This window comes from Camelus bactrianus, chromosome 2 (genome assembly GCF_048773025.1).
Source record: "Camelus bactrianus isolate YW-2024 breed Bactrian camel chromosome 2, ASM4877302v1, whole genome shotgun sequence".
Classification (NCBI taxonomy): Eukaryota; Metazoa; Chordata; class Mammalia; order Artiodactyla; family Camelidae; genus Camelus; species Camelus bactrianus.
This window is the reverse complement of record NC_133540.1, coordinates 82,360,909-82,387,005: the sequence shown is the minus strand read 5'-3', so window position 1 is coordinate 82,387,005 and position 26,097 is coordinate 82,360,909. Positions and strand designations below refer to the sequence as shown.

The 26,097-nt window shown below is 33.9% G+C and overlaps 1 protein-coding gene across 4 annotated transcripts in view; it reads right to left on the bottom strand.

The window, feature by feature from the left end:
• Positions 1–10,100: 10,100 nt before the first annotated feature.
• Positions 10,101–26,097, bottom strand: part of YTHDC1 (YTH N6-methyladenosine RNA binding protein C1) — a 33,498-nt gene continuing 17,501 nt past the window's right edge. For 2 of the 4 annotated variants that reach the window (XM_074344323.1, XM_074344342.1), the window contains 10 exons: positions 25,865–25,973; positions 25,667–25,784; positions 20,062–20,146; positions 18,915–19,081; positions 16,348–16,430; positions 15,054–15,090; positions 14,918–14,981; positions 14,748–14,810; positions 13,149–13,283; positions 10,101–11,097 (listed from right to left, as the gene is read on the bottom strand). In XM_074344323.1, the coding sequence (XP_074200424.1) occupies positions 10,873–11,097; positions 13,149–13,283; positions 14,748–14,810; positions 14,918–14,981; positions 15,054–15,090; positions 16,348–16,430; positions 18,915–19,081; positions 20,062–20,146; positions 25,667–25,784; positions 25,865–25,973 (1,086 nt within the window). In that variant the 3' untranslated portion in view covers positions 10,101–10,872. The remainder of the gene's footprint in view (positions 11,098–13,148; positions 13,284–14,747; positions 14,811–14,917; positions 14,982–15,053; positions 15,091–16,347; positions 16,431–18,914; positions 19,082–20,061; positions 20,147–25,666; positions 25,785–25,864; positions 25,974–26,097) is intronic. The other 2 variants (XM_010967550.3, XM_074344348.1) reach the window with 1 other exon arrangement.

Genomic DNA, 26,097 nt, shown 5'->3' with positions numbered 1-26,097 from the left:
ATCAATAGATTTCCTAAGTGTCAGGAAAAAAAATCAAACATAAAATATTGTAGAATTTACCACAATAGGAACGGAAAACATAAAATAAATAAAAATAATCTTAACGAGAAATGTACAATACACATTGGAAGAAAAATATAAAGATTTACTTAAGAATATGAAAAAAAAAGGAAAGAACTACTGTGTACCTAGATGGGTAACCTCAATAGTTAAATTATTCTCTCCAAGTAGTTGCATGATCTCAATGCATTTATTCAAAATCCTGAAAATATTTTTAAAAGGCACAAAATGTTAGTGTTATTATGGAATATTAAATGCACAAAGATAAGAAAAAAATTGAAAGTCAACAATACACACTAGAGAGGACCATAGTTATGAAAACACTGTGGCCCTGGTGTAAGCAGATGCAGATAAGTAGATCAATGAACAGTCTAGAGTTCAAAGCAGACCCAGGTGTATGTAGAAACTCAGTGCCTAATATTGGGAGCTTTGAAAATTACTCATGATTTCTCAATTATAAACCATGTTGGGACAACTGTACAATGAGACCCCCATGCGATAGTCTCACAAAAACAAACTGCAGATTGAATTGAAGATTTAAATATTAAAAACTTCAAAATTTTAAAACTACATGGAAGAACACTTTTTTTGTGTTCTTGTGAAACTTGGAATGAAAACAGTGTAAAACCAAGAATCCATAAATAATTTGTATGTTTAACTATATGAAAGATTTAAACTTTTATGTGGAGGAAGATCCCATAAACAAAATAAAAAGACATCGTTAGCTGAGAATACTGATAACACATGTCACATTAATATTCATATATAAAAAGGTAAACTCATAAGCAGAGAATAGGAAAAGGCAATTTCTAGGGAAAGGAATAGAAATGTTCAATGAATTTATGAAAAGATGCTCAAATTTATAAATAATTAAGGAAAAGCAAATCAATTTTAAAAAGAAATAGTGTTTTTCTCCTGTCAGACTGCAGGGATTTAAGGGCTCTATAGTTCCCAGTGCTGATAAGGGTGCATAGTAAATGGACAAATCTCATAGACTGTTTAAGTAAATTGTACAACTATTTGGAGAAGAATTTGACAATAACTATCAAAATGTAAGATGACTGAACAATATCATTTCAAGATACCTCCCTATCTTATAAAAAACAGCGTGTTAAGATGTATGTGTGAAAATACTCGATATAGCACAGTTATCTAATTGTCTAAGATATTGAGGAGTTCTCTAATTGTCTAAGAATAGGTGAATGGATAAAGATATTTGGGTACATCCATACGTTAGAAAAGCTGGAGCCATCAAAACAGAAAAAAAAGGAAGTCAGTACTCTTTAACTCTGAAGTATGTTCATGATACATTTTTAAGTGGAAAAAAACTATCCGCAGAATATTTCCTAAGATATTTTACAATGCATGCAAATGATTATATACAAACATAGAAAAAAGCCTGGAATAAACATCAAACTGATAATATGCTACCCATGCTTCCTGGAATAATCTCCAGGGACAGAGGCTGTCAGGCGCCGTTTTCGCATCTTTCTTTCTTCCTTCTCTCTTCTTGGCAGGTGCCATCTTCATGCTCTCCCTCTGCTGGTGTCCTGATTTTTGTGGCTGCTGCCCAGGGTACACCCCTCAACTGCTGGTCTCTGAAGGCTGGTGGGGGGGTTGTGCTCCTGGGTCCCATGGCACTGTAACAATTGAAGAGACAGTTCTTGGCAGACTACCACCCCCAGGGCACTGCAAAGACAGTAGACAGAAACACGCCCTCAGTCTTTCTTAAAAATAGACCTGTTTGTTTGTCCAGGAGCTTTGGCCTGAGGGGCAGGCTTCTGGTCTGGCACACCTCTAGCGGCCTGTGGAGATGCTCTCAGGGAACCGTTAGAACTAACAAACAAATTCAGGAAAAGTGTAGGATATAAAATTCATATACAAAAATCTGCTGTGTTTTAATACACTAATAACAAACTATCAGAAAGGAAAATTAAGAAAACAATCCATTTATAATTGCATTGAAAAGAAAATACCTAGCAATAAATTTAACCAAGGTGAAAGATCTATACTCTGAACAGTAAGAGACACTGATGAAAGAAACTGAAGAAGACACAAATGAATACGAAGATATTCCGTGATCATGGATTGGAAGAACTATTACTGTTAAAATGTCCATACTAACCAAAGTGAACTACAGATTTACAGTCCCTACCAAAATCCCAAAGGCATTTTTCCCAGAAATGGAACAAAAAAATCCTAATGTTTGTATGGAATCACAAAAGACCACCAAATAGCCAAAGCAATCTTAAGAAAAAAGGACAAAGCTGGAGGCATCACATACCCTGATTTCAAACTATACTACAAATCTATAGTAATCAAAACAGTAGGTATTGGCATCCAGACACATAAATCAATGGAACAGAATAGAGAGCCCAGAAATAAACCCACACATATATGGTCAACTAATTTACAACAAAAGAGCAAAGAATACACCATGGGATTAGGGCAATCTCTTCAATAAGTGATGCTGGGAAAACTAGAAGCCCACATGCAAAAGAATGAAACTGGATGTCTTACACCACACACAAAAGTTAACTCAAAATGGATTAAAGAGTTGAAACAATAAAACTACTAGAAAAGAAAAAAAAAAAAAAACAACACAGATGGTAAGATCCTTGACATTAGAATGGCAATGGTGTTTTGGATGATTCCAAAAGCAAAGGCAATAAAAGCAAATAAACAAGTGAGACTACAAGCAACCTTGTTTTATTGCACTTCATTTTACTGCCTTTCACAGATACTGCATGTTTTACAAATTGAAAGTTTGTGGAAATCTTGCTTTGTCAGATGATGATCAGCATTTTTTAGCAATAAAGTATTTTTAAACTAAGGTACATACATTGTTGTTTAAACATATTGCCATTGCATACTTAATATATTATAATATAGTATAAACATAACTTACATGCACTGGGAAACCAAAAAATTTGTGTGACTAGTTTTATTGATAATTTTATTGCAGTGGTCTGGAACTGAACCTGCAGTATCTCTGAGGTGTGCCTGTACATGAAACTAAAAAACCTCTGCTCAACAAAGGAAATTATCAACAAAATTGAAAAGCAACCTACAGAATTGGAGGAAATATTTGCAAATCATATCTGATAAGGTGTTAGCACCCAAAATATATTTTTTTAAAAAACTCATAAAATAGCCACACAAAAAAAACTAATTAAAAAATGACAGATCTGAATAGCCATTTTCCAGTGAAAGCATACAGATGGCCAACAGGTATATGAAAACTTATCATCATCACTAATCATCGGAGAAATGCAAATCAAACAATGAGATATCACCTCACACCTGTTAGAATGGCTATTATTAGAAAGACAAGAAATAACAAGTTTTGGTGAGGATGTAGAGAAAAGGGAGCCCTCCTGCACTGTTGGTGAGACTATAAATCAGTGCAGCCACTACAGAAAACAATATGGCAGTTTCTAAAAAACATTTAAGAATAGAATTACCATACATTCCAGCAATTTCACTTCTGGGTATTTACCCAAAGAAAATGAGAACATTGATTCAGGAAGATATATCCACCTCCATGTTCACTGCAAATTTACAACAGCCAAGGTACAGACATAAGTGAATAAAGAAAATGTGTATATATACACAGTGGAGTATTGTTCAGCCATAAGAATGAATGAAATATTGCTATTTGTAACATGGACGGACCTTGATGGCATTACACTCAAGTGAAATTAAGTCAGACAGAGAAAGACAAAACACTGTACGATATAACTTATATGTAGAGTCCAGAAGAAAAAAATTTAAAGTAAAACTTTAATAAAGCTCAAAAATACAGAAAATAGGTTGGTGGTTACCAAAGATGGCAGGTGGTGGGGGTGAGCAATATGGGTGGTGGGGGTGTGTGAAGTGGGTGAAGGGGGTAAAAAGTACAAACGTTCAGTTACAAAAGAAACAAGTCATGGAGATACAATACACAGCATGGTGACTACAGCTAATACCACACTGACTATCTGAAAGTTGTTAGGGGAGTCAATCTTCAAAGTCCTCATCACAAGAAAAGAAAGTAAAACTACGTACAGTGATGGGTGATAACTAGACTGACTGTGGTGATGATTTCACAACACAAATACCAAATCATGTTGGACACCTGAAGCTAATATTGTCATATTTCAATTAAAAAACAAATCAATATAAATTTTTAATTTTGAATGCTTTTAAAAATATTTTGATTTTTTTCCCTTCGTTCCTAATCAATATCACATCTAGACTATTTTGCCAGATTGCACCAGGAAACACATTCCCAAACACAGGACAAATAAGCTTTCCCTTCCTCCTCTCAGATTGTGCGCTATTGCAGTAAAAACAACGTGGCTCAAAGCCTGACCTTGTCGCATCCTAACAATAAAGTCTGAAGCATCTATCAGAAAGAGATGATGTGAAGAGTAAACATGACATCATTAAAGCTCTCCTCTTTCCTCTTTTCGCCCTTCCCCAGAATTTTACTGTGCAAACTCAGTGTGCCCTGAGTACCATTCCCCCACATCAACACTTGTGTCTGATGAGTTCAAGTGCAAAACATATCCCTGTGTCACTTCAATAGCTGAAGTGTACTTTGTTTTATCAAGATCTGTTTGTTCCTATTGATCCTGCACTCACTCATCCACTACTTTACTCAGATCTATGACCCTTTCCCAATGATTTTTCTGTTTCTGTAAATCGTCAACTGTATTTATGGCATCTTTGGTTCAAGGCCCAGTGAAGTAGAAAAGTTCCTCAAAGATTACATAAAGTTCTACCCTATTCTATGATGCAAGACAGAATGGGTTATCCTGCTGTTTGTTGGATCTATCCTTAAACTAACAGTTCCCTGAAGCTGGCAAAATAGTTGTAACAGTTCCAGGCTTTGCTTTCGCATAATTTAGTCCCCTGATGTGAAAAAAAAAAAAGTATCTACTCCAGTGACTGTCCTAAGAGCAGGCAAATCTTTCCCAGAAATTCTCGGAAAAACTCCCATGACATCTCACTGGCCTAAGGATAGTAAACTGCCCAGTTCTAAGCCAAGCCATGGCAAAAGGAATGCCAGGCCCTATGTGACTAGGAGTTCCTAAGGAAATGGGATAACGCAGGACGGTCAAGTCCATTCTCCAAGGATGGGGCCAACTATTCCTGAATTGCATGGGTTCTGGTAGGGTGGGGATACTTGAGTGATAACTGAAGAACTGTTAGAATGTATAAAAAGGATGGAGGCTACATAGGAAACCAGTTAACATTCACAGTAACTATTATTTAGACTTTATTAATAAAATGAAGTCAGTGCATCTGTTCTCAAATCATCACTCTAGCTGTATGACCTCACTGTGGTGTTGAAATACAGCTGCTACAGAATAGGTAATGTATGTTTCTAAAGATGTCTGTTTACAAAGTATGAGAAGAGCCCAAGTTCTTGCATGAGTTTTTCTACAAAACAGAATATGGGTTTGTGATTTTGAAATAAGAAATGATGCAAATGGGGATTTAACTTTAAATCCAAAATCCCAAAAAGGAAGTTTACATTCAGTAAAATTTTATGTGCATCTAAATAGCTTTGAAAACACACACACACACACACACCCCAAATTGAGTATTACGAGGTTAAAATCAATCCCAATATTATTCTGTCATCATAGATTTCAGTTAAAAACTCTCAGACGTTACACAGAGGAAAAACACATTTCTCCAGTAAAATACTTTAAATAGGATGTTCCCATAAAAACCACTTAAGTTCCTTAATTTTGTACCAAAATTCTCATACACTTCTGAAAACCACTACAAATGAAGCGGGTAGACGGAATTTTTGTAGTCTATTAGCCAGTTGTTAATATTTTGTTGATTTAATATTTCCAACCTAAGGGAAAAAAAAGAAAATCTGAGCTCATATTCCAGAATCAGAGTCCCTTGGAAATTCTGTGAGGCTAACTGCAGCCCCCTGCCCTGTCTTTTGCCACACATTTTAAAAACAAAGTTCCTTTGAGTGACTTCAGTGGAAGCCAAGATCCGGAAGTTTCCTGACCTTTCATAACCTGAATATCATTTGTAGGATTGAATTGTCTTTCAGATGCCACAGACAGGTTTAGGACATAGAGAAGAAACTGAAAGGGAACCACAAAGACTTAAAAGCATGAAAAGGAGGGGAAAAAAATAAATGACCCGTATTACAGAGGATGGAATGCTCTAAATTGTTTAAGCTCTAAGATTCCAATTCCTACTACAAGGAACTTGAAGTCTAAAAGTTTGGACAAATAGTGTCACAGGTGCCTAATTTTTAATACATATAACAAATTACACTTGGGATGTTTTCTATCCAAATCAAACCAAATTTTAAAAATTGGGATAAAATCATCCATGTGTGTCAGTCACCCTGACCTTGGAGTCGGGAACTCCAGCATAGTCAGTCAAATGCTGGCAACTTACACTTCCTTCTTATTCCATGTTTCAATGCCTTAGGATGATAATTTTAAGACTAAGCCTGAGAATAAAATCATCATAGGGGAAAGCAAAGCCAAAAGAGAAGTGACATTGTTTCACTCCCTTGAAGTTTTACTCTAGCCAATAAAATCCTGACTGAATTTCTATAAACTCTGAATAATTGAATTTTGTTTTTGACTTGAACATGTTGGTGATGTATAGGCTTTTAGAAACAATATTGTGGAATACATGAAAGAAACTATGCTTTTCACAGCAAGGAAAGCTGCCATAAATATCTTCAAATAGCTAATCAGGATTTCCATTTTACATTTCTATTATTTTGACTCCTCTGCATAGGAGAAAAAAAAATATCATGCAATCTTTTACACCGTGGTCCTGTCAGTTTTTTTCATCCAAAAAAATCAGGAGGAGAGAAACCAGTTACTTTGAAGATAAATGCTGGAAAAGGCATGGAGAAAAGGGAACCCTCCTACACTGTTGGTGGGAATGTAAATTGGTGCAGTCACTAGGGAGAATAGTATGAAGTTTCTTTAAAAAACTAAAACTAAGAGTTACCATAGGATCCAGCAATCCTACTCCTGGGCATATATCCAAAGAAAACTGTAATATCAATAGATATATGCACTCTAATGTTCGTAACAGCACTATTTACAATAGCCAAGACATGGAAACAACCTAAATGTCCATCGACAGATGACTGGATAAAGATGTGATATATTCAACGGAGTATTACTCAGTTATACAAAGGAATGAAATAACGCCATTTGCAGAAACATGGATGGCCCTAGAGATTATCACACTGAGTCAGTGACAGACGAGTATCGTAACACTTATATGTGAATCTAAAAAAATGATACAAATGAACTTATTTACAAAACATGAATAGTATCACAGACATAGAAAACAAACTTATGGTTACCAAAGGGGAAATTTGAGGGATGAATAAATTAGGAGTTTGGAACTAACACATATAATATAGATAACCAACAAGGGCCTACTCTATAGCACAGGGGACTGTATTCAGTATCTTGTAGTAATCTTTGCAAGAAAAGAGTCTGAAAAAGAATAGATTTACCTATATATAGAACTGAATCACTTTGCTGTACACCTGAAACATTGTAAATAAACCATACCTCAATTTTTAAAAATGAAAAAGTTCCTGATATTGTAAAAAATATATATATACTTATATACAAAATAGTAAGGGAACTTTATTTTGTATAGGCTTGCTTTTAAAAAACTTTTAAAAATCAGTATTTTTTCTGAATGTGGGGAAAATGAGTCTTTAATGTTTGGTATGTATGCTGTATTCCTTCATCTTGCTTGGGCTCCTGACTGATTATGTCACTAGTCACCTAAAACTAGTAATTTGTTTTGGAAAATCAGGACACCAAAATGGTATGGTTCTTAAAACCCAATTGGAAATCAATGCATAAACGACCTGCGGTTTCATCTTGACCTGGCAGTTACCTCTTTTAGAAGGGTAAACCCAATGGAGCCTTAGCAGAGTAGGTCTTTCTTAGTATCTCTGTAGCTGTTCTCTCAGCTATGAATTTACAGACTGAAGATCTGAAGGGCACGTGCAGGAAATGTGCTGAGAAGCCCTCAGATTTAGTAAATAATTTTTAAAACCAGAAAAAAAAAAGATCAGGAGGGGGAGAAACCAATTATTTTGATGACTAAATCAGCTAACATTAAGCATATAGGATTGTATCTGGTACTTAAATAGGAAATCAGAAATAGGAAATAGAAACCTGAAGGAAATACATTTAATATTCTTAGTAGAACCCAGCATCATCATTTAAAAATATTTATTAATACTCTACTTTTCCAAGAGATGAGGTGACTTCTTCAAAAAACACCAAATTGGATAAAAACACGGGTTGAACCTTGGCTCCACCAATTATCAACTTCACAATCTTGGACAAGTTATTAGCTTCTTTGGGCCTCTCTCTCCATCTTAAAAATAGGGAGTTGGATGTCATATGAAGGTGAAATAAGTCAGTACACGAAAGCCACTAAGTGCCTTTAAATGCTAAGCGCTCAATATAACTTGTATTTTATTATTACTGTTATAATTTCAGGAAAATGACTACTGGTCATTTACCCACCGGTCTTGTATAACTGGTCACCTCATAAAGTAACATTTTTAGTGATTCCTCTACATTTTAGAAATTTTTCAGTTTAAGAACTTGAAAAGAAAACCTTAGATATTAATGTGTAAAACTAATGAAAACAAAGTATCAGTGAAATGACCTGCATTGCATTACCAGCTGGTTTAGTTTAAATGAAGGCAAATACTGAAACTAGAACCCAGTTTTCTTAACACATAGTTAAATATTCTTTCGTCTCTCCCTACACTCATAGATTTAAAATAAACCCTTAGGCTTTATTTTTGAAATAGGTAAATAAAACCACTAATTACAAGTGCATGGAAAAATATTCTAAGTGCCAGTGAGAATATGGAAGCAGTAAACTGATAGTTTTAAATATCCTTCCACAGTGAAGTTCTTATGTTCGAGACTAATAAATAGAGTAAATACCAAACTGTGATTCTGATTAGTACAGGACACAATTATAAATATGACAATGCATGAAAACAAAAAATGTGGTCAAATATTCAGATATCCCAAATGTTTAAATATTCAACATAATAAAAGCCAAAATTACAAGTGTAACTCAAAATAAAACACAAAAATATTTTTCATAAACTGTGTTTTATATAGCTTGTTATTACTGACGGGAATGATGAACTTAAAATAACTATGTGGTTTAAATTTTAAGTAAAATAGAAAATATCTAAGGTAGCTAACTTATCAAAGATGAAAACAGAAAACCTGAAAGAAGAAAGCAATTCTGTGCCCAGAGTAGAACCAAAAATTTTATCAGGTGAAGAACACTTAACCAACATAGGAAATTAACTCCATTGTGTACCATTAGTTCTTGTATTAGAAAGTTAATTAAAGAACCTGTGGTATATTTATATAATGGAATACTACTCAGCCATAAAAAATAATAAAATAATGCCATTTGCAGCAACACAGATGAACCTGGAGATTGTCATTCTAAGTGAAGCAAGCCAGAAAGAGAAAGAAAAATCCATGTATCACTTACACGTGGAATCTAAAAAAAAGAAAAACAAAGACAAACTTATTTACAAAACAGAAACAGACTCACACAGAAAACAAACTATGGTTACCAGGGGGAAGGGATAAAGTAGGAGTTCAGATTTGCAGATACTAACTAATATATATAAAATAGATAAACAAGTTTATACTGTATAGCACAGGGAAATATATTTAATAACCTGTAGTAACTTATGGTGAAAAGGAATATGAAAACAAACATATGTATGTTCCTATATGACTGAAGTATTGTGCTGTACACCAGAAATTGACACAACACTGTAGACTGATTATACTTCAATAAAAATATACATAAAAAAAGAAAGTTAAATGACCTAGGTTAATTGCTAAAATATGCAAAAAAAAAAAAAAAAAAAGGCAAATGGGGCCCCTACAATCCCTAAACACAAAGCATTCTTTGATGCCCACTAATACATAAGAAAACAAACTTGCTTCCAGACAAGAAAGAAACACAACGGGTAAGTGTCAATCTTTACCAATTTATTTTATACAAAACAGTAGCAATGTAGAATATGGGAATTATCTTCCGCTGCCGCACACACAAGTTGTGAACATTCCAGGCCGATGTGTACAGTGTGGAGGGGAAGGCTAAAGCGATGGCATCAACCATGCTACTGAACATGGGAATTTATTTAAAAAGATTAAAAATTAGATAGCAATGTCTTCTTAATATTGCTCTCATCATTGAAGATGGAAGAAAAATAAAAAGTGACCTTTTTTAAGATTAAAAAAAAAAGGAAAGGGAGAAACCAAGAGGCTGCTACAACACTGCCATACAGTCAAACCATCATACTTCAATATTTGCATACCTGATAGCAGCATTATTTTTACTGAACCGTGTGCAACTACATTTAGAAACACATCAAAGCAAAATATCATGGCAGTCATCAGTAAGATCCAAAAGGAAGAAAACAAACAAAAATAACTCTAGGATGAACACGCTATAAGTAGATAAACATTACGGAGAATGAATCAATATCTACATTCTTGGACTGTTCCATTCTGCCCCAGTAAGTGTCAACTCAAATTGTCAGCTGTGCATTTTTGGAGGATTTGAGTTTTTCCAGTTCTTATTATACTGCATGCTTGGAACAAAGAGGGTCATAATAAATCCTTCTACACAATGAACTTTAAGCAGACAGCTGAAAATAAATTTACTACTTGTAAACACACACAAAAAGAAAAATACAAGATTTTTTATCTTTAAACAATCAGTGCTTCCAAAAGCGCATTATCTTCTATAACGACCTCTCTCCCCTCGGTCTCTGTCCCGATCACATAATCGCTCTCTTTCTCTTTCTCTATCACGTCCTCTATCTCGCTCTCTGTCTCTTCTGTTATCTCTAGGACGGTCACGTTCTCGCTCCCGATCTCTTTCACGGGGTCTACTTCTCCGACCACTGACAACAGCTTGTGTTCGACGAAGGAAATCATCCACCCTCATATCATAATCATGCTAAAAAAGGTAAGAAATGGGTATGGTATGTCAAAATCAAATGGAATTTATGAGTCCCTTTATTATAATTGTCTGGTAGAGAGAAAGAATCTAGAGAAATATACTTATGCATTAATTCACAGAATGTAATTCTGACGCTGTTTAGAAAAAGGATTTTGATGTCTTACTCATTAGACACCTACAGCAGAGGATTATTCAAATCTCGTTAAAAATTACTTCATGTAGTTAGTTTTCTATTTAATTTCTCCATCCAATCCCTTTAATAAGATTTAGGCCAAAATAATCACCTAGTGGGGACCATCAACCACATGATCAAGACATGAATACATGTTGCCAATTCCATTAAATGTCATCAATGTTTTTCTGCAACATGGTGAACCCTGTTTTTCCTCCTTTGATTCTACAAACTAAAACTAAGCCAACTCTGCCCTCTTAAGGTGAAATTAGGAATTTTTCCATTCTGGATTTTCTCTCAAACTAAATCACTGTTAATAACAAACAGTTCAGGCATTTCATAGAATTTTGAGAAAATACGTACTGCAGTAAGATTGTGGAGTCTACTCCACACAGAGCTAATAATCCACAAAAGGTAGAGGAGGACAGCGAAGGGTAAGGTTAAGCAACTGAGGTGCAAAGTTGCCATGCGGCTACTTCTAAGTCTGATACCTCCTCTGGGCTTTCTATTCTTAGTTCGCAGCTCAACTCTACTTACTGAACTTGGTCTCTTCAAAAGTCAGCTGGAATATACAGGATATAAGGTTCAACAATTCCACATTACCTTTCATATATAATAAATAAGTAAATATTACGTGAGCATGGAACATAAATACTAACCAAAAAGCAAGCACATAAATGTGCACGAAACAGAACTTGTTAAAAAAGACGAGTATATTTTGTAAAAGAATCTCAGGAAAACTTCCTATTGTGAAAATAATATGATCATTCACAAAAGGGATTTTTTTTTTAAACACAACCCAGTAATCTAGTTAACTAAGATTTCATCATACACAGGCTGTATATTTCTTTTTCTGTGACTGAAAAAAAAAAAAAACCCACTAAAGTCTATTAGTCATTAATATTCACAGACTGTTTTACTGAATATTGAAAGTTCTAGTATGACTTTATTTTGAAGGATTAATATCTGTATAAGGATAACGAAATAAATGACAGACCAAAGTATCTCAATGACAGGCTAGGAAACTACTGCTCTGACGGGCCCTCTCAAATATGCAAGCCCTTCACCATCTGGGAAGATAAAAGGAGTTTATGTGGCCCAGCACAGAGTCAGAGAGTGTGTGTGCGCGTGTGCGTGCATAACATTTAAGAAACAAACTCGACCCAACTACTATGTTGAAGACCCAGAAATCTCAAACTGGAGACTGTCTTTCATTCATCCTATTTTGAAGTTACTGAAAAAAAGCTTTCATATCAACTATTGGAACCAAAATTTATTAAGAGACAATTACTTTTCTGCTGCATTGCTTCTTATCTGTTTGTCATTTGCTGTATCATCATAAGAATCAAGAGACAGAGAGGTGAAATAATTCATTTGATTACTAGCTTTAACAAAATATGGTAGAACCAGAAATAAATGACTAAATGAGATTAGAGTTTATCTATTAACTAAATATATACCATCTATCGTACAAAAATTGAGTCAGCCAGAATATATAGAGCTTAGAAATACCTATCTGTAATATTAATTACAGAGTTGTATTTAAAGATCCAAGCACAAAAAGAAAACATCCTAGTTTATGGTATCTTTAGGACACCACCTAGTTTGCTATATCACTAGGACATTACCTGAAAGTTGTATGTAGGAGTTGCCTCAACCTAAGTAGTTCATGCTTGATCAGTGAAAGAAATATAGTCTAGTTAAATGGGATTAGTCACTTTTAGTAAAAACAAACCGTGAACTGCTTCAAAGTCTGCAGTAAGCAGTAAGAACATGAAACATTCCACCACTCAACGTGCCCTGGTATACCCCACATTTAAATTTTCTACAGAATTATAAGTAGATCCCTCACATCTCTGCCTTCTTATGCACTTACTACTCGTTTATCTCTGTATCTGGCTTCATGTGGTACTGGGTGATGTCCTGAGTAAGGGGGATGAGCTTGAGGAGGTGGAGCATGGTGCTGATAGTAAGGATGGTGTGGAGGTTGTTCCATCCCAGGATAAGGAGTCTAAAAAAAGAAAACTTCCATGAGCATCTACCAAACACCCTTGTAAACAAACCATTTTTAGAATTCCCCTATCCAAACCACCCATCCCAAACAATTTAATCTGTACTAGCCTTCCACTTTGATGGTATTAGGATTGTTCACAATATTGTATTTGCTTATTGAAAACACATGTGCAATAAACTATCCAATTGGATACATATCTTGTAAGATTTAACATGCTTATACTTTTTAACATATTATTTAAATTCTAATAGACATAGCAAGCCGTTACTACACATTGATTACTATGAACCAGGCACTATCCTAAGCACTTCACACATCTCATTTAATTCTCACAGCAACCCTACCAGATAGGTACTATTACATAATCATAGTTTACAAAAGGGGAAACTGAGGCACCAAAATGGTCAAGTAATTTGCTTAAGATCACATTGCTATTAAAGGAGTGGAAGTTAGACACAGCATTAAGCACTCTGGCTCTGGAATCAGTCATCCTAACCATTGTGCACAAATCTATTTAAAAAAAAAAAATCCAGGAGCTAATAAACTTTTAAATGCCATTATAAAATGAGTAAGAACAAATCAAAGGTGCTTCTCCCCCTAGTTAGCGTCAACATAATAAATACTTTGATTATTTTAATTTCATAGAATCTAAAGGAAAGAAATTAATAATTCACCTATCTGTATACAATACCTTAAGTGAAACAAAAGTCAGATGTAAAGGTCACATTAAAGGCAGCACTTAAAATAAAAAAAAGTTTAAAAAGAAAGAAACAGTAAGAACTACTTCCAAGTTTTTTTATTTCTGAGGAATTGATGCTTCAGCTATCCTCAGTATCTCAAAATATACTCTAAAAAGCATATCCAGTTTTCTTAAATAAAGGAAAAAAAGTTTAGAAACAAGGTTTAATTAACCTTATCTTAAACAGAAAATTTACTGAATATTAGAGTCAGGCACTAGGCTATAAATTTTACATGTATTTTGCAAATTAAGCTTCCTATGAGGCTGACATTATTCCATTAAATTTTAAGACATACAAGGATAGGCATAACGTCCAATTTATTCACCAATGCATACCCAGAGAAAGCACAGTGCCTTGCAAAGAGTGGATACTAAACATTAAGTTTGATGAGCCAAAGAATAAATAGATGCTCACTGAGTTTTACAGGTAAGGAAAACTAAGGAAAAAAAAAAAGTATTATGAAACTTGTCCAGGTCAGATTTGTGAAGAGAAGGTGTTTGAACCTAAAGTTTGCACTACCTACCACTACAATAATAAATCATAAGACTTGTCAGTTAAGCCTGTACTATTAATACAAATCAAATCATTCATGAGTCTTGAGTTTTAAAAACAGCATGCAGTTATTTGTCCTCAAAGATACGTATTGTAAGTCTCTTAATGGGTAACTGTAATAATTAAACTGCAAACGAAGTAAAATAACTTGCAAAAATAGAATACAAACCATTCCTTGCCAAGGTGGTGGTGGTCCCATGTTATGAAATTCCCTCACATAATCATTGTAGGACTAAAATGAAAGATGATAATGTCAATAAGTAAATAAAAAACCCAGAACTACAAAATAAATCAGATCCTGATTTTACATACATTAAATATAAAAAATGAAATGCTTACCCCATTTAAAAACACATCTCGGCGAACTCCTGAAAATCGTCTGTTGGGAATAAGATTTGTGAAACTAAATTCAGGTAATTCATAAACTAGTTCCAAGAATGTAATTCAAAACTAAGCAAGAGTGAACCCAACTTACCTGTCTACTTCCTGGTATCGTGGATCCTTTAAATACCCTGTTCAAACATCAAGCATTTTAGTATATCAAATTTATACTTTTTATTATGGCATTATAATTAAACCTTCCTTACCACTCATTTCAATTCCTCCCATGAAATAAAGTGATGCTATTAAATGATGCTATTACATATCATTCCATTTTCAGATTTTCTTCTCAGATTACATGATAATTTAGGAAGTAACTAAGTAACTTACTGATATCACAGAATTATAAACTGCTAGAGAGGTTTTCATATGGATCTTCTAAATCCACACCCCAATTCTTGCTAGACAGAAATTTCTTCATGCTGCACCATAATAAAGGTAAGGGAAGAGGAATTATCTTGAGGACACTGTAATAGGACTTTCTTAAAACAAATGTTTACCTTCCACCTTGAGTATACAGAAGCCTTTCTGAATCAATCATAGATAGTTTTAAAAAATGCAAACTTAAGGGAAGAAAAGCAAAATTACAAAAGTTGCAAAAATGAAGATATATACACTTTAAATGAAAGAACCATGGTGATAAGAGAAATATTCGCCCCCTCCCATATCTCCTTCTAATAAGGACTCAGCAAATTAAAATGTAAAAAAATCTGAGTGGCCAAGTTATGGGAGTAAAATTAATTTTACTCTCTGGAATATTCCATTTTAGAGAAGAATGAGGCTTATCAAGCCACTTGTGATGGAATAGTGCTGTAGTGCTCACGAACGCCAATTTCCAAACTGCTGAATTTTTATAATTGGATCACTGACAATTTTAAATAATACAGTTTGCCTTTTATGATTCTAGTAAGGGAAAGACTGAGAAGCTGCTTTTAGATTACAAACCAAGTACTTCCTACTCCTCTCTATAAACATGGAAGTCAGATACTTGTATTTAAAAAAAAAATTTCAGTTTCTAATTAAAGCTATATACCACATGAAATACTAAGTACCAGAGAATAAAAAGCCTAACAGTGTTAAGATCATTGCTTTCCCTAACTACATTTAATCTTAAAATACATACGCAGTTTCCATTTGTGCAATAATTATAAACTGGCAATTTCAGGTAATTAACAGACTATGATAATGAGTCACACTGGAATAGATTAAACAAATTTAAAGTAGAGGAAGAATTATTAAGAACTATTAATAAATTCCTAAGGTTTAAGTAGTCACATCCTAAGTTTTCTCACTTTTAAAAACTATAGGCCCATGACAGAAGTTTTTGTGTTGTTGTTGCTGTTATTATTTTTAATAATTTCAAGTCATCAGGATTATAAAATATTAACCTGGTCTCTGATGAAACTCAGGGGCATAGTCAATCCTTGGTTTCTTTCTGCTGTTATGAATATCATAATCTTCTGGTCGACGCCTACACAAATTAGACACATTAGAAATTAAACCAAAAACTGCTGGGAGAACAAACAGCAAGCAAGAGTTTCTGACAAAAATAAGTACAAAGAATAGCTTATTACTTCCTTTAAAATAACACCCTAATTTCTGGTGAGCAAATATCTTAAAATTTCTAAATTTTAATTCCTCAAATTAATTACTATATACCAATCCTTAGATGTATTGCTGGAAACAAGATATTCTCTGTAATCCTCATGCTGTGATGAGACGCTTGCAAAGAGTAATCTGCTCAAAATATGTAAATCATATTTTAGTAATCAAAACAAAAGTAAATGAGCTGCCCTCAAACTAATGTTAATATCCAGTTTAGCAATCAAAACACTTTCTCAGAGTCTCCATTCAAGTAAAAAGAGAGGGAGAAAAACTCTCTCATCATTACACAATAACTAACTACAAAATCTATATATTTAAACTTATTAGTGTCATGTTAGGCTAAGTCTGAAGAATTAGGACTTCTTTAATATTTTTCTTCTACTTTGCACAAAATTATACTTTTCACATGATCATACAGAAAATTTGACACTTATTAAAAGTGACTTTACAGGTAAGTTTTGAAAATCTTAATACTTCAAAAAACTAATTTCTAAAGTTAATAACATTTAAGAATTAAGGGAATTTTATTTCCAGAGACAATGCCTTAAAAAATAATACTGGCAAGTAATGGGCCAGAGTTTAACAGAGTTTATACAACAAGTTCAAACTTTACTCTCTGCAGAGGGCTGCTCTTCACTATCTGCCATAAATCTTAATGGTTAACGTAAATACATCATTAAATACACCTCATTTTACTTAGCTTTTAATAAAGAGCTACACAAAAGAAACAAAAATCCAAGTTTTTAAGGTAATAAATATCTTTCTACCCTTAATATCAAAAACTCTGTAATAACCTGACATCACTAGTTTTCCAGTTATTTCTCTGAGTATCAACTGCTTTCATTAACTTTTGCAACACAAATTCAAACTGCTAAGTTGCAATAAACCCAAGCCCCCCAACAGAATAAAAACAGTTGCATCTACAATAAATAAGACTAAGAAAATAAAAACTGGTTTAAAAAATAAACATACCGCTTTCTTGTAGTTTGGGAAGTGCATTTACGACCGGAATAAAACATGATAGTAACAGTTCATAAAGTAGTCCAACTACTGACTTTAAGCTGTAAGCCACATACAAATATGGAGGCCCTGGCAGGCTTGAGAGAAGGTGTAGTGGTGTAATAAGTATGGTTTACAGTCCATTGCAAAACTGAGGTAAACTTCACTTGTATGTACTGTATTGCACTGGAACTCTCTTAGCTTAAAACTTCAAGAGACATCTTGGTGTTCAGTCCTTCTAGGCCAAAAATAAGGGGGCTCTGCCAGGTTCCTCCTACCTAATTGACAGTGTCCTTCTTAAGCTCAAAGAAATAGGGACGCTTGTTGGATTATCTGTACCTACCACAGGATGTTTCCATCAAAAGGAAACTTAACCAAAGGTTTCATCCCATCATCAACCATACATCCAACAGTCTTTAGCAGAGTATTTTAGATTTAGCTGTATGCAAATCTATACAGGGGAAGGTGTTGGGTAGAAGGGCTTAAATCAGTCCTTTGCAAAAACTTCTCCAATTCTGTAACAAGTTAAACCCCCTTTTCCTGGAAAATGCTGTTTAGTTCATAAAGTAGTGATCAATAACCATGGCGATCCTCTAAAAACACTTTTAAGTCCACAGGTACTGCCAGCATCTGGAAAAGTTGTAAACAGACACAGCAACAGCCCTTCTTTTTGGTTTGTTGCCGGGTCTCCCAGGGCCACTTGATCCCCTTTGGAAAGAACCTATGGTTTTCAGAAGCTCAGCAAGATGTGTGAATTCACTGGGTACATGTTAGACAATATTTGACAATGGGGTTAACACATCACGGTGGTAAAATCTGAAATAGTCCCAATAATGCTCCTCTTGAACATCAAAATAATTTAAAATATTTTATCCTCTAAACGAGGCGGCATCTTCTGAAAAAATATTAGTGATCCTTTATAAAAGTCCCATATCTGATAAGGTTATCCAGAGACACACCTGAAAGAAAAGGCTTTTTACAAAATATTAACAATTTTTGCAAATAAAGACTTTCTCCTCTTCCTCCTTCCTAGCCTGTTCTTAGCAAAAAAGGCCTACCTCATTTCAGTGGTATACATCGTATAATGAGATTATCATCTAAACTGGTTATCACGCTTTAGCAAATAATTTTTTCTGCATTAGGAAAGATCCCCATTTTCCTCTTGAAAAATGACTGAGACCAAGGTGAGACCATGTGAAATCCTCAATGAAGCCACAAACTAGTCCATGCAGCTTGATTTGAGGATTTTCTCTTTCTTCTTTACCGCAGGACAAACTTTTGACGAATCAAATTCCTCCATCATGTTATTCTGACACATGTGCCTATTATCAGTCCAAAGAACGTTTCTAACCTTCCCACATCCCGGACTGGTTCTCGACGGGATGGACGTCCTCTTGATCGGGGCTGAGAATGCATTCTTCTCTTGTGACGCATTTTATGAATGACCTGATACAAGTCAATACTTTCATCAGGGGGAAATAGAAGACAAAGCTGGGTTCCACATTCAAGTTCAATTTCCTAAAATAGGAAAGTAGTAATTTACAAGATGAAAAAAAGAGGAGACACTTTCAATAGACTTGCTGTATTTTCCTCATGTACAAGAAAAACAGACTGACTTGAAGGCTTCCTTCCTGAGGTTGATGATTGTATGAGATTCCGATAAACTTCCGTGAAAGGTTTTAAAAAGCCTTTCAAAAGTGTTTCATGTATTTATATAAAGGTAAAAAACTAAAAGTGTAAAATCTCCAAAGTTAACTATACAAAAAACTCTGTGACAATGACCCTCTGCAACAAAGGAGTATTTCTTTGTGCAGAATACTTAAGAATCAGGACAAAGTCATCCATCTTAACAGTGGGGGAAAAACATTTACGTTGGTGTGTGTCAACAACTTTCGTAATTACGAAGAGCTAAATGCACTGAAATACATTAACTACAAAGGCAGACTAACCTATGGGATTTTAAAATTAAGTTTTATTTTCAATTACCAACATTTCATTTATAAGCAATGAAAACCTGGTTCAAAAATATATGTAGAAACATAAGGGTCACAGGTCTGGATTTATTTTAATTTCATTTGTAGACTCGAAAATCTGAGTACATATACTTATCATCTTTTCATAAAGCTTCCTTCTATTCAGAAAACTTCAGCAAAGATGTTAAATGGCATTTCTGAAATGTATTATACAAAATGCAGAACCTATTAAAACCGTAATAAATATAATGAAAAACCATTTGAAATAATGTCAATTTTCTTCAAAAAAAATTTCCTTCAATTGTATTAATTAAAGTATCACATAAAGCTACCTATCTTTCAATATTAATGGAAGTTTTATTAATCAGTCATAATCACAGTGATCACAAACTCCAAATAAGAGTATCTTCCCTTAATCTTTCCCAAGTTCTTTCAAAAATGGTTTTTAAATGTCCCTCAATAAAGATCTCTAAAAGGGTTGATTAAATATGTGTTTTTTTAAAAGAATCAACTAAAACAACAAACCTGTCCATCGCGTCCAATCTTTACTGGCTTATGTTCATTCCAAGGGTTAGTGAGATGAGCCGACTTAGTGAAGGGTAGTTCACGCCTAAAAATACAGTGTTATCAATTATATTCTTTTGCAGAATCCTTTAAAGGCCTTACAGTACTTTCACAGTGAATTCCTATGTTAATCACAATTTAAATGTGACTAAAATTTAAGACTGGTAGAACTTATTTCCCAGAAAGGGAACCACCTTCAGAGATGCATTCTTTCCACATTCTCTCCAGTGTTTAAAAAAAACAAATGGAACAAAACAGATCTAAATAATATGCTTAAGAACATGAGCTTGGAAACCAAGACAGTTTGGGGTTTAAATCCCAACTCTCTTTCAACTTCTCCGAACCTGAGTTTCTTCATCTTATAAACCAGGATATCACTATTGTCTTCATACTTGTTTTTAGTAGTTTGAAATGAAATATCAAATGTTTAGCATATTTCTTGCTTCTCTGTACTAAAAGAAACTGTATTTTTTTAATAACTGATCAACAAAGAGATAACCCTTAAACCAGGCAGTTAACACCAAATGAAAATAAGTGTTCCCTATTCTTAGTTCAGGACTGCTTTCCCAGATTCAAGCATCCTCCCCTTTTGATAACACAATACTCCCCACCACACATGGAATGGCTCTTGACAATACAAATGTTTATAGTTATAAATACATATATTTGCATGTATTAATTATGTCCTCCACTTATACTATAGCACTATACCTATTTACCTTAAAAAAAAAAACAACAAAAAACAAAAAAACCCTAGCTCTAAGCTCTCTGAGCAATAGGGGAAAATGGTCTCTCCAAGTTAAAAAAAGTATCCTGTATTTTTATAGTTCTTTATCAACCTAGCATAATACTGAACACAAATATGACATTGTAATAAGTACTTGTTAGTTGTCAAAAAACAATCAGAAATTAACAACGTTCAGTAAGATATCATCTAATTGTGCATAAAACAAGCATTGTCAAATTAAGTAAATGCTTTAAAGAACTATTTATTATAACTATAATACAAATGAAATTTTTCAAAGGACATACAAAGATGAATAAGATAAAGAAAAGCCTGCATTCCTAACTTTTCTTCCACAGCTTTTATCAAAGAATAAACAAGCACACACAACTATTTTGTAAATGAATGAGTAGCATAGAGTATAGAATTTTGTTTTTAATGTGGATGTTCATATTTATTTTGGAAAGAAAAAAAACCCAGAAATTGCATCCTGGAAAAGGTGGCATATGGGATAAATCTGAAAGAAAAAGAGATTCAGGAAAAGCCATATGTAGGGAGGTTAAGGCAGGGTTACATCTGAAGCAATGAAAAGGACTTGAGCAAAGACGTAACAGAGAAGACAAAATACAAGCAGGTAACCTGGTCCAGTCAACAAATGCTATATAACCATTTATTCTAACCTTACATGAACTTTCTTCAAGATGAGTATTACATGCTCAAATTTTATACCACTGTTTTAAACCTCAGAAACATTTTGACATTTATAGGAAAAGAGAAGTACATCTAAAATTAATGTTAACAAGGGGGCATGATCTGTAGTGGTGATGTGAAGGTATGGAAGAAGTGGGCCGTGAGTGATGGAAATGCCCACTAGGTACTACTACAAGGCTTGGATTCTTCATCTAACACATATCTTACCTCACACATCAAGAGTAGTTCAAGAATATATATACACATAGGTATGTATATATATAACAATCACTTTGCTGTACACCTGAAATTAATGCTGTAAATTGACTACATGTCAACAAAAAAATAAGAATTAAAATAAATTAAAAAAGCATATATACATACATAAAATATACATATACACACACAAACATTCCCTGCCCTGCCCCCTTTTCAGGGAGGTTGGGAGAAAGAGACTATCATTAAGCTAGAGCAAGTCCATACCAAAGCCTAGAATATCTAGAGGCAGATCTATAGTTTAAAACTTTGTATTTCGTTTAATACTTTCTTAGATTTTTCTTCTAAACTGCCAGTTAAAAAACAGTTATAGGAAAGGAATACATAATCTACAACTAACCAAAGTGCAGGAAGGTTACAAATTATTATTGCACAGAGTTATCACTGTTATTTAAATATTAGCAATAGAATACCCTAGGTCCAAAATAAAGGCATATGTCAAGCCGGCTGAGTCACCTGGGGTTAAGAGTCTTTGGTGGCACTGGTTCTAACGAGATTCTATAGATATCTGCCTACTGTTTTGACAAATTAGTTAATCCCAGCCAGAATATCACAGAGAACTATGAGGTCTTAGGCAAAACAGGGCTCAGATTAAGAATAAGAGAAATTGCACATCTGTGATTACAATTAGAGAACAGGCATCCTAACAGTTAGCTTTTGAGCAGACATGTAATGAAGAAGCCTACAGATGACTATCTTTACTGTGAGTACTTTAGATAACATGGGAGTAATTCTTTAACTTAGCAAGCTTAGTAAATGGGGCAAATTTAACAAAAGAACATGAAACTGTACAGAGGCTCTGTGTACTGGATAGTGATTTGGTCATTAAAGTCAAAATAAAAGAGAAATCCTGAAAGAAGAGAAATGGGTTATTTGGAATGGCCATGAAAAGGGTGAGTATAAAATATAGTAATAGTCAGCAGATTTAATTCTAGTCGAATGACATTTTATAGATTACAGCCTTATTTTGATCTAACTCCCAGTGACAAATAAGTCACTTTTTATGCCTCCCCTCCTATCTGCTACCACGTACCATCTGGTCTTAAACTTCAGTGTGCCTACAGGTTTCAGGTGGGTCTCAGGAGTCTGCATTTTAACAATCAGATACTACTGATGCAAGTGATCCAGGGACCACACCTAAAAACTTAAGGCTAGTTATTATTAAATCCACAAGGTGCTTAAATGAAAGTCTAATAACTATCATATCTGAAAAGAAAAAATACTAATAACAGTATTACTGATAGCAAAGATCTTAGGGTTTATATTTATTGAAGTTTAATCCTTTTAACTCCGAGTCAAATGCAATTCTAATTCATACAGAGAACTTGAGAGTTCAAGTGATTTACCCAAGGCAATATCAAAGTAGTAAGTATCACATGCCCCCTCAGAACTCTTAAGTACTGTAAAATTACTCTTGAACAAAAATAATATTAAAGCTTTTTAAATTTAAGAATATTCTTTCCAGCTAAACCTAAAACTTACTTGAAAACAGTTTAAAAAAAAAAAGTCACTACCCAAAATCTTGAACAAGATGTTAGTAGAATGGACTATTTAGGTTTGTACCTCTTCTGTTGCTATATATATATATCTAATGAGTTAGTATAATAGCCAGTAAGTCAATGAAGAACATGAAGACAATAATCTGTGAATAAATTAAACTTATCTTCTAAAATTAAGAAACAAATTTCCTTACCAATAGTTAAAAAATGAAGGTTAATAAAACAAGTAACATTCAAAATAAAATTTGCAACCAGTGATCTAAAATTGGTAATTATTTTTCTATTACTAAGAAAACATCATCTCCAAATATTTATTAGTGACACAATGCTTCTAGTCATAAAACTATAGACTTAACCTCTATTTTGGTATTTATAGTTATCCAGCCAATCAATCAGTCAATCAGTAAAAGTGTCTATCTCTGCTAAGAAATAATTGGCACCTTGTCTTCCCTATAAACTGCCATCAGATTTTTAAATTTTATAATTTTGATTATGATCTAATTTTAATTGAATTATAACTAATTTCTAAAGAACTATAATTTTGTATTTATAAACCCTGGGTACAATGGAGTATGGGGATATCATCTATTGTCTCACCACCCTAACAATGCATTCCAACATTACAATTATGTATTCTTTCATCTATTTTATCTTTCCGTTTATTACATGGACAATTATTTTTGCATATTACATTTAAGTGACAAACCATAATTTACTTAACCAATTTCCTATACGGGAGAATTCAGACTGCTTCTATTTTTCCCCTATAGAAAGTAATGATGGGACGAATAATGGTGATACACTTATGGCATAAGCTTTTTGGTTAATTATCAACCTAATACCACTGTATCACTGCCCATGTATTTTCTTAGTTCCTCACTGTCCCACAGTAAAGGTTTAACTCCTTAGGCTGGTCCACATTACCATTCATCTTTGTCTTTTGTTCTTCTCCTTACTATACAGTTCATTAAAAAGGTGTCTCCTTATCCCACCCACATACCCCACTCCCACCCCCGATCTCCCACACCATGGTTTCTGATTCCTTGGCTCTTCTTTGTGCTAGTCTACCTTCCTGAATATGAATAGCATTTTTCCCTTTTACCCAATTCCTCCATCCTCATAAAAATCCATGTAAGCCAATTTATGACACAGAAAAAAACCCATATGGTCCCTTTCAGGTAATTCTTATTTGACTAAAATTAATTTTACAGGTAATAGATTTGTGTATGTCATACAAAGTTCACTTAAATAATTAGCTTTTTCTGTTGTTGAAAAAACTTTCTAGACCCAAGATGGAGCCAATCCTATCCCAGGTGTCACATCAGCAAACTGAAACTTGTAAAATTTTCATGTCCCTATAAACAAACACTCCACTTAATCAGAAATGCAGTATATCCAGTCAGCCAATTCCCAAATGCCAAGCCAACTCTGGGCTTTCTCATTCCAAACATGATTGACTATGTGGCTCCATCCAATCAGATGTTTCGTTATTCGTCTCTTCCTTGTTTTCTTTACTATTGATAGAAAAGCTTTCTGCCATCTGCCCTATTTTGCAGTTCTCCAAAAGAGACTGTCCATTTCCTGAAGTGTCAAGTTTGTTTGTATCACCTAAATTGACTTCTTTAATTATTTTTTTTTAAACGATAATACAGGGGGAGGGTGTAGCTCAGTGACAGAGTACATGTTTAGCATGCACAAGATCCTGGGTTCAATCCCCAGAATCTCTATTAGTATCTATTAAAAAAATAAAAAATAAAACAACGTACAATCAATCAGTTAAGGACAAAAAAACAGTGGCAAATAACTCGGTGTTTGAAATAAGTCTATTTTTCTAACAAACATTTAAATCAAATACTCCAGTTTCAAAAGATAACAATGCCAGCTAACATGATTTAACTTCCTTTAAAAACACTACTTGTTCACAACTAAATTAGTCACCTCCAAAATGTTATTAGCCAAATCAAAGAGTGATTGTTTTCCCACTCCACAGTAATACGATATGTTAAATCACTGAACATATATATATATATATGCCAAATAACATTCCAAGCAATTGTCGTAACAAATTTACTGCTGAATTACTAATACTGAGGACAACTTAAATACATAAAACTCTTGACTACATAAACCTTTGCCCTTTGCATCCTATATAGATTATAAAGGTGGTGAACAAGACAAGCAAAGCATATTAATGTTATTTTTTAGATTGTTAAATAAATTTTACAGGTCCCAATCACCCTAGGAATGAGACCAAACAAAAAGAGAGAATAATCAGAATAGTAAGTTAAAACATGTAACTGTGAAGTTTTAACATTATTCTCAACTAGCAGTCCATTCAAAACAAGGACAACTTTACACACTGAAATGTATAACTTACCTGCAAATCCAGTCAATTTTGAACACACCTCCCAGCATTTTAGCACTCATTCCTGCTGGAAGCACCCAATGTATAGGAGATCCTCCATGATGTGACTCTGAAGAAAGTCTTGCAAAGCCTAAGGGAATAAATCACAACATAATATATAGATGCAAATATAATTAATGTTTTTAAAATCCAACTTATTTTTATTCTTACCTTGAAATTTTCCACTCTCTCTCACAGAAAATATTAAGATAACACTCCTTGCAGATCTGAATGCAAGATTTAATTTCTTCTCATTTACTGGCAGTGTAGACCACACACCCTATATGCAAACATCACAGACCGAAATCAGTGCAGATCATTTACGTTTCCAATTATATTTGCAGAAGATCAAAGCTACCAATACTGTGGTACATTAAATTTAAGTAAATTATAATGAATTACCA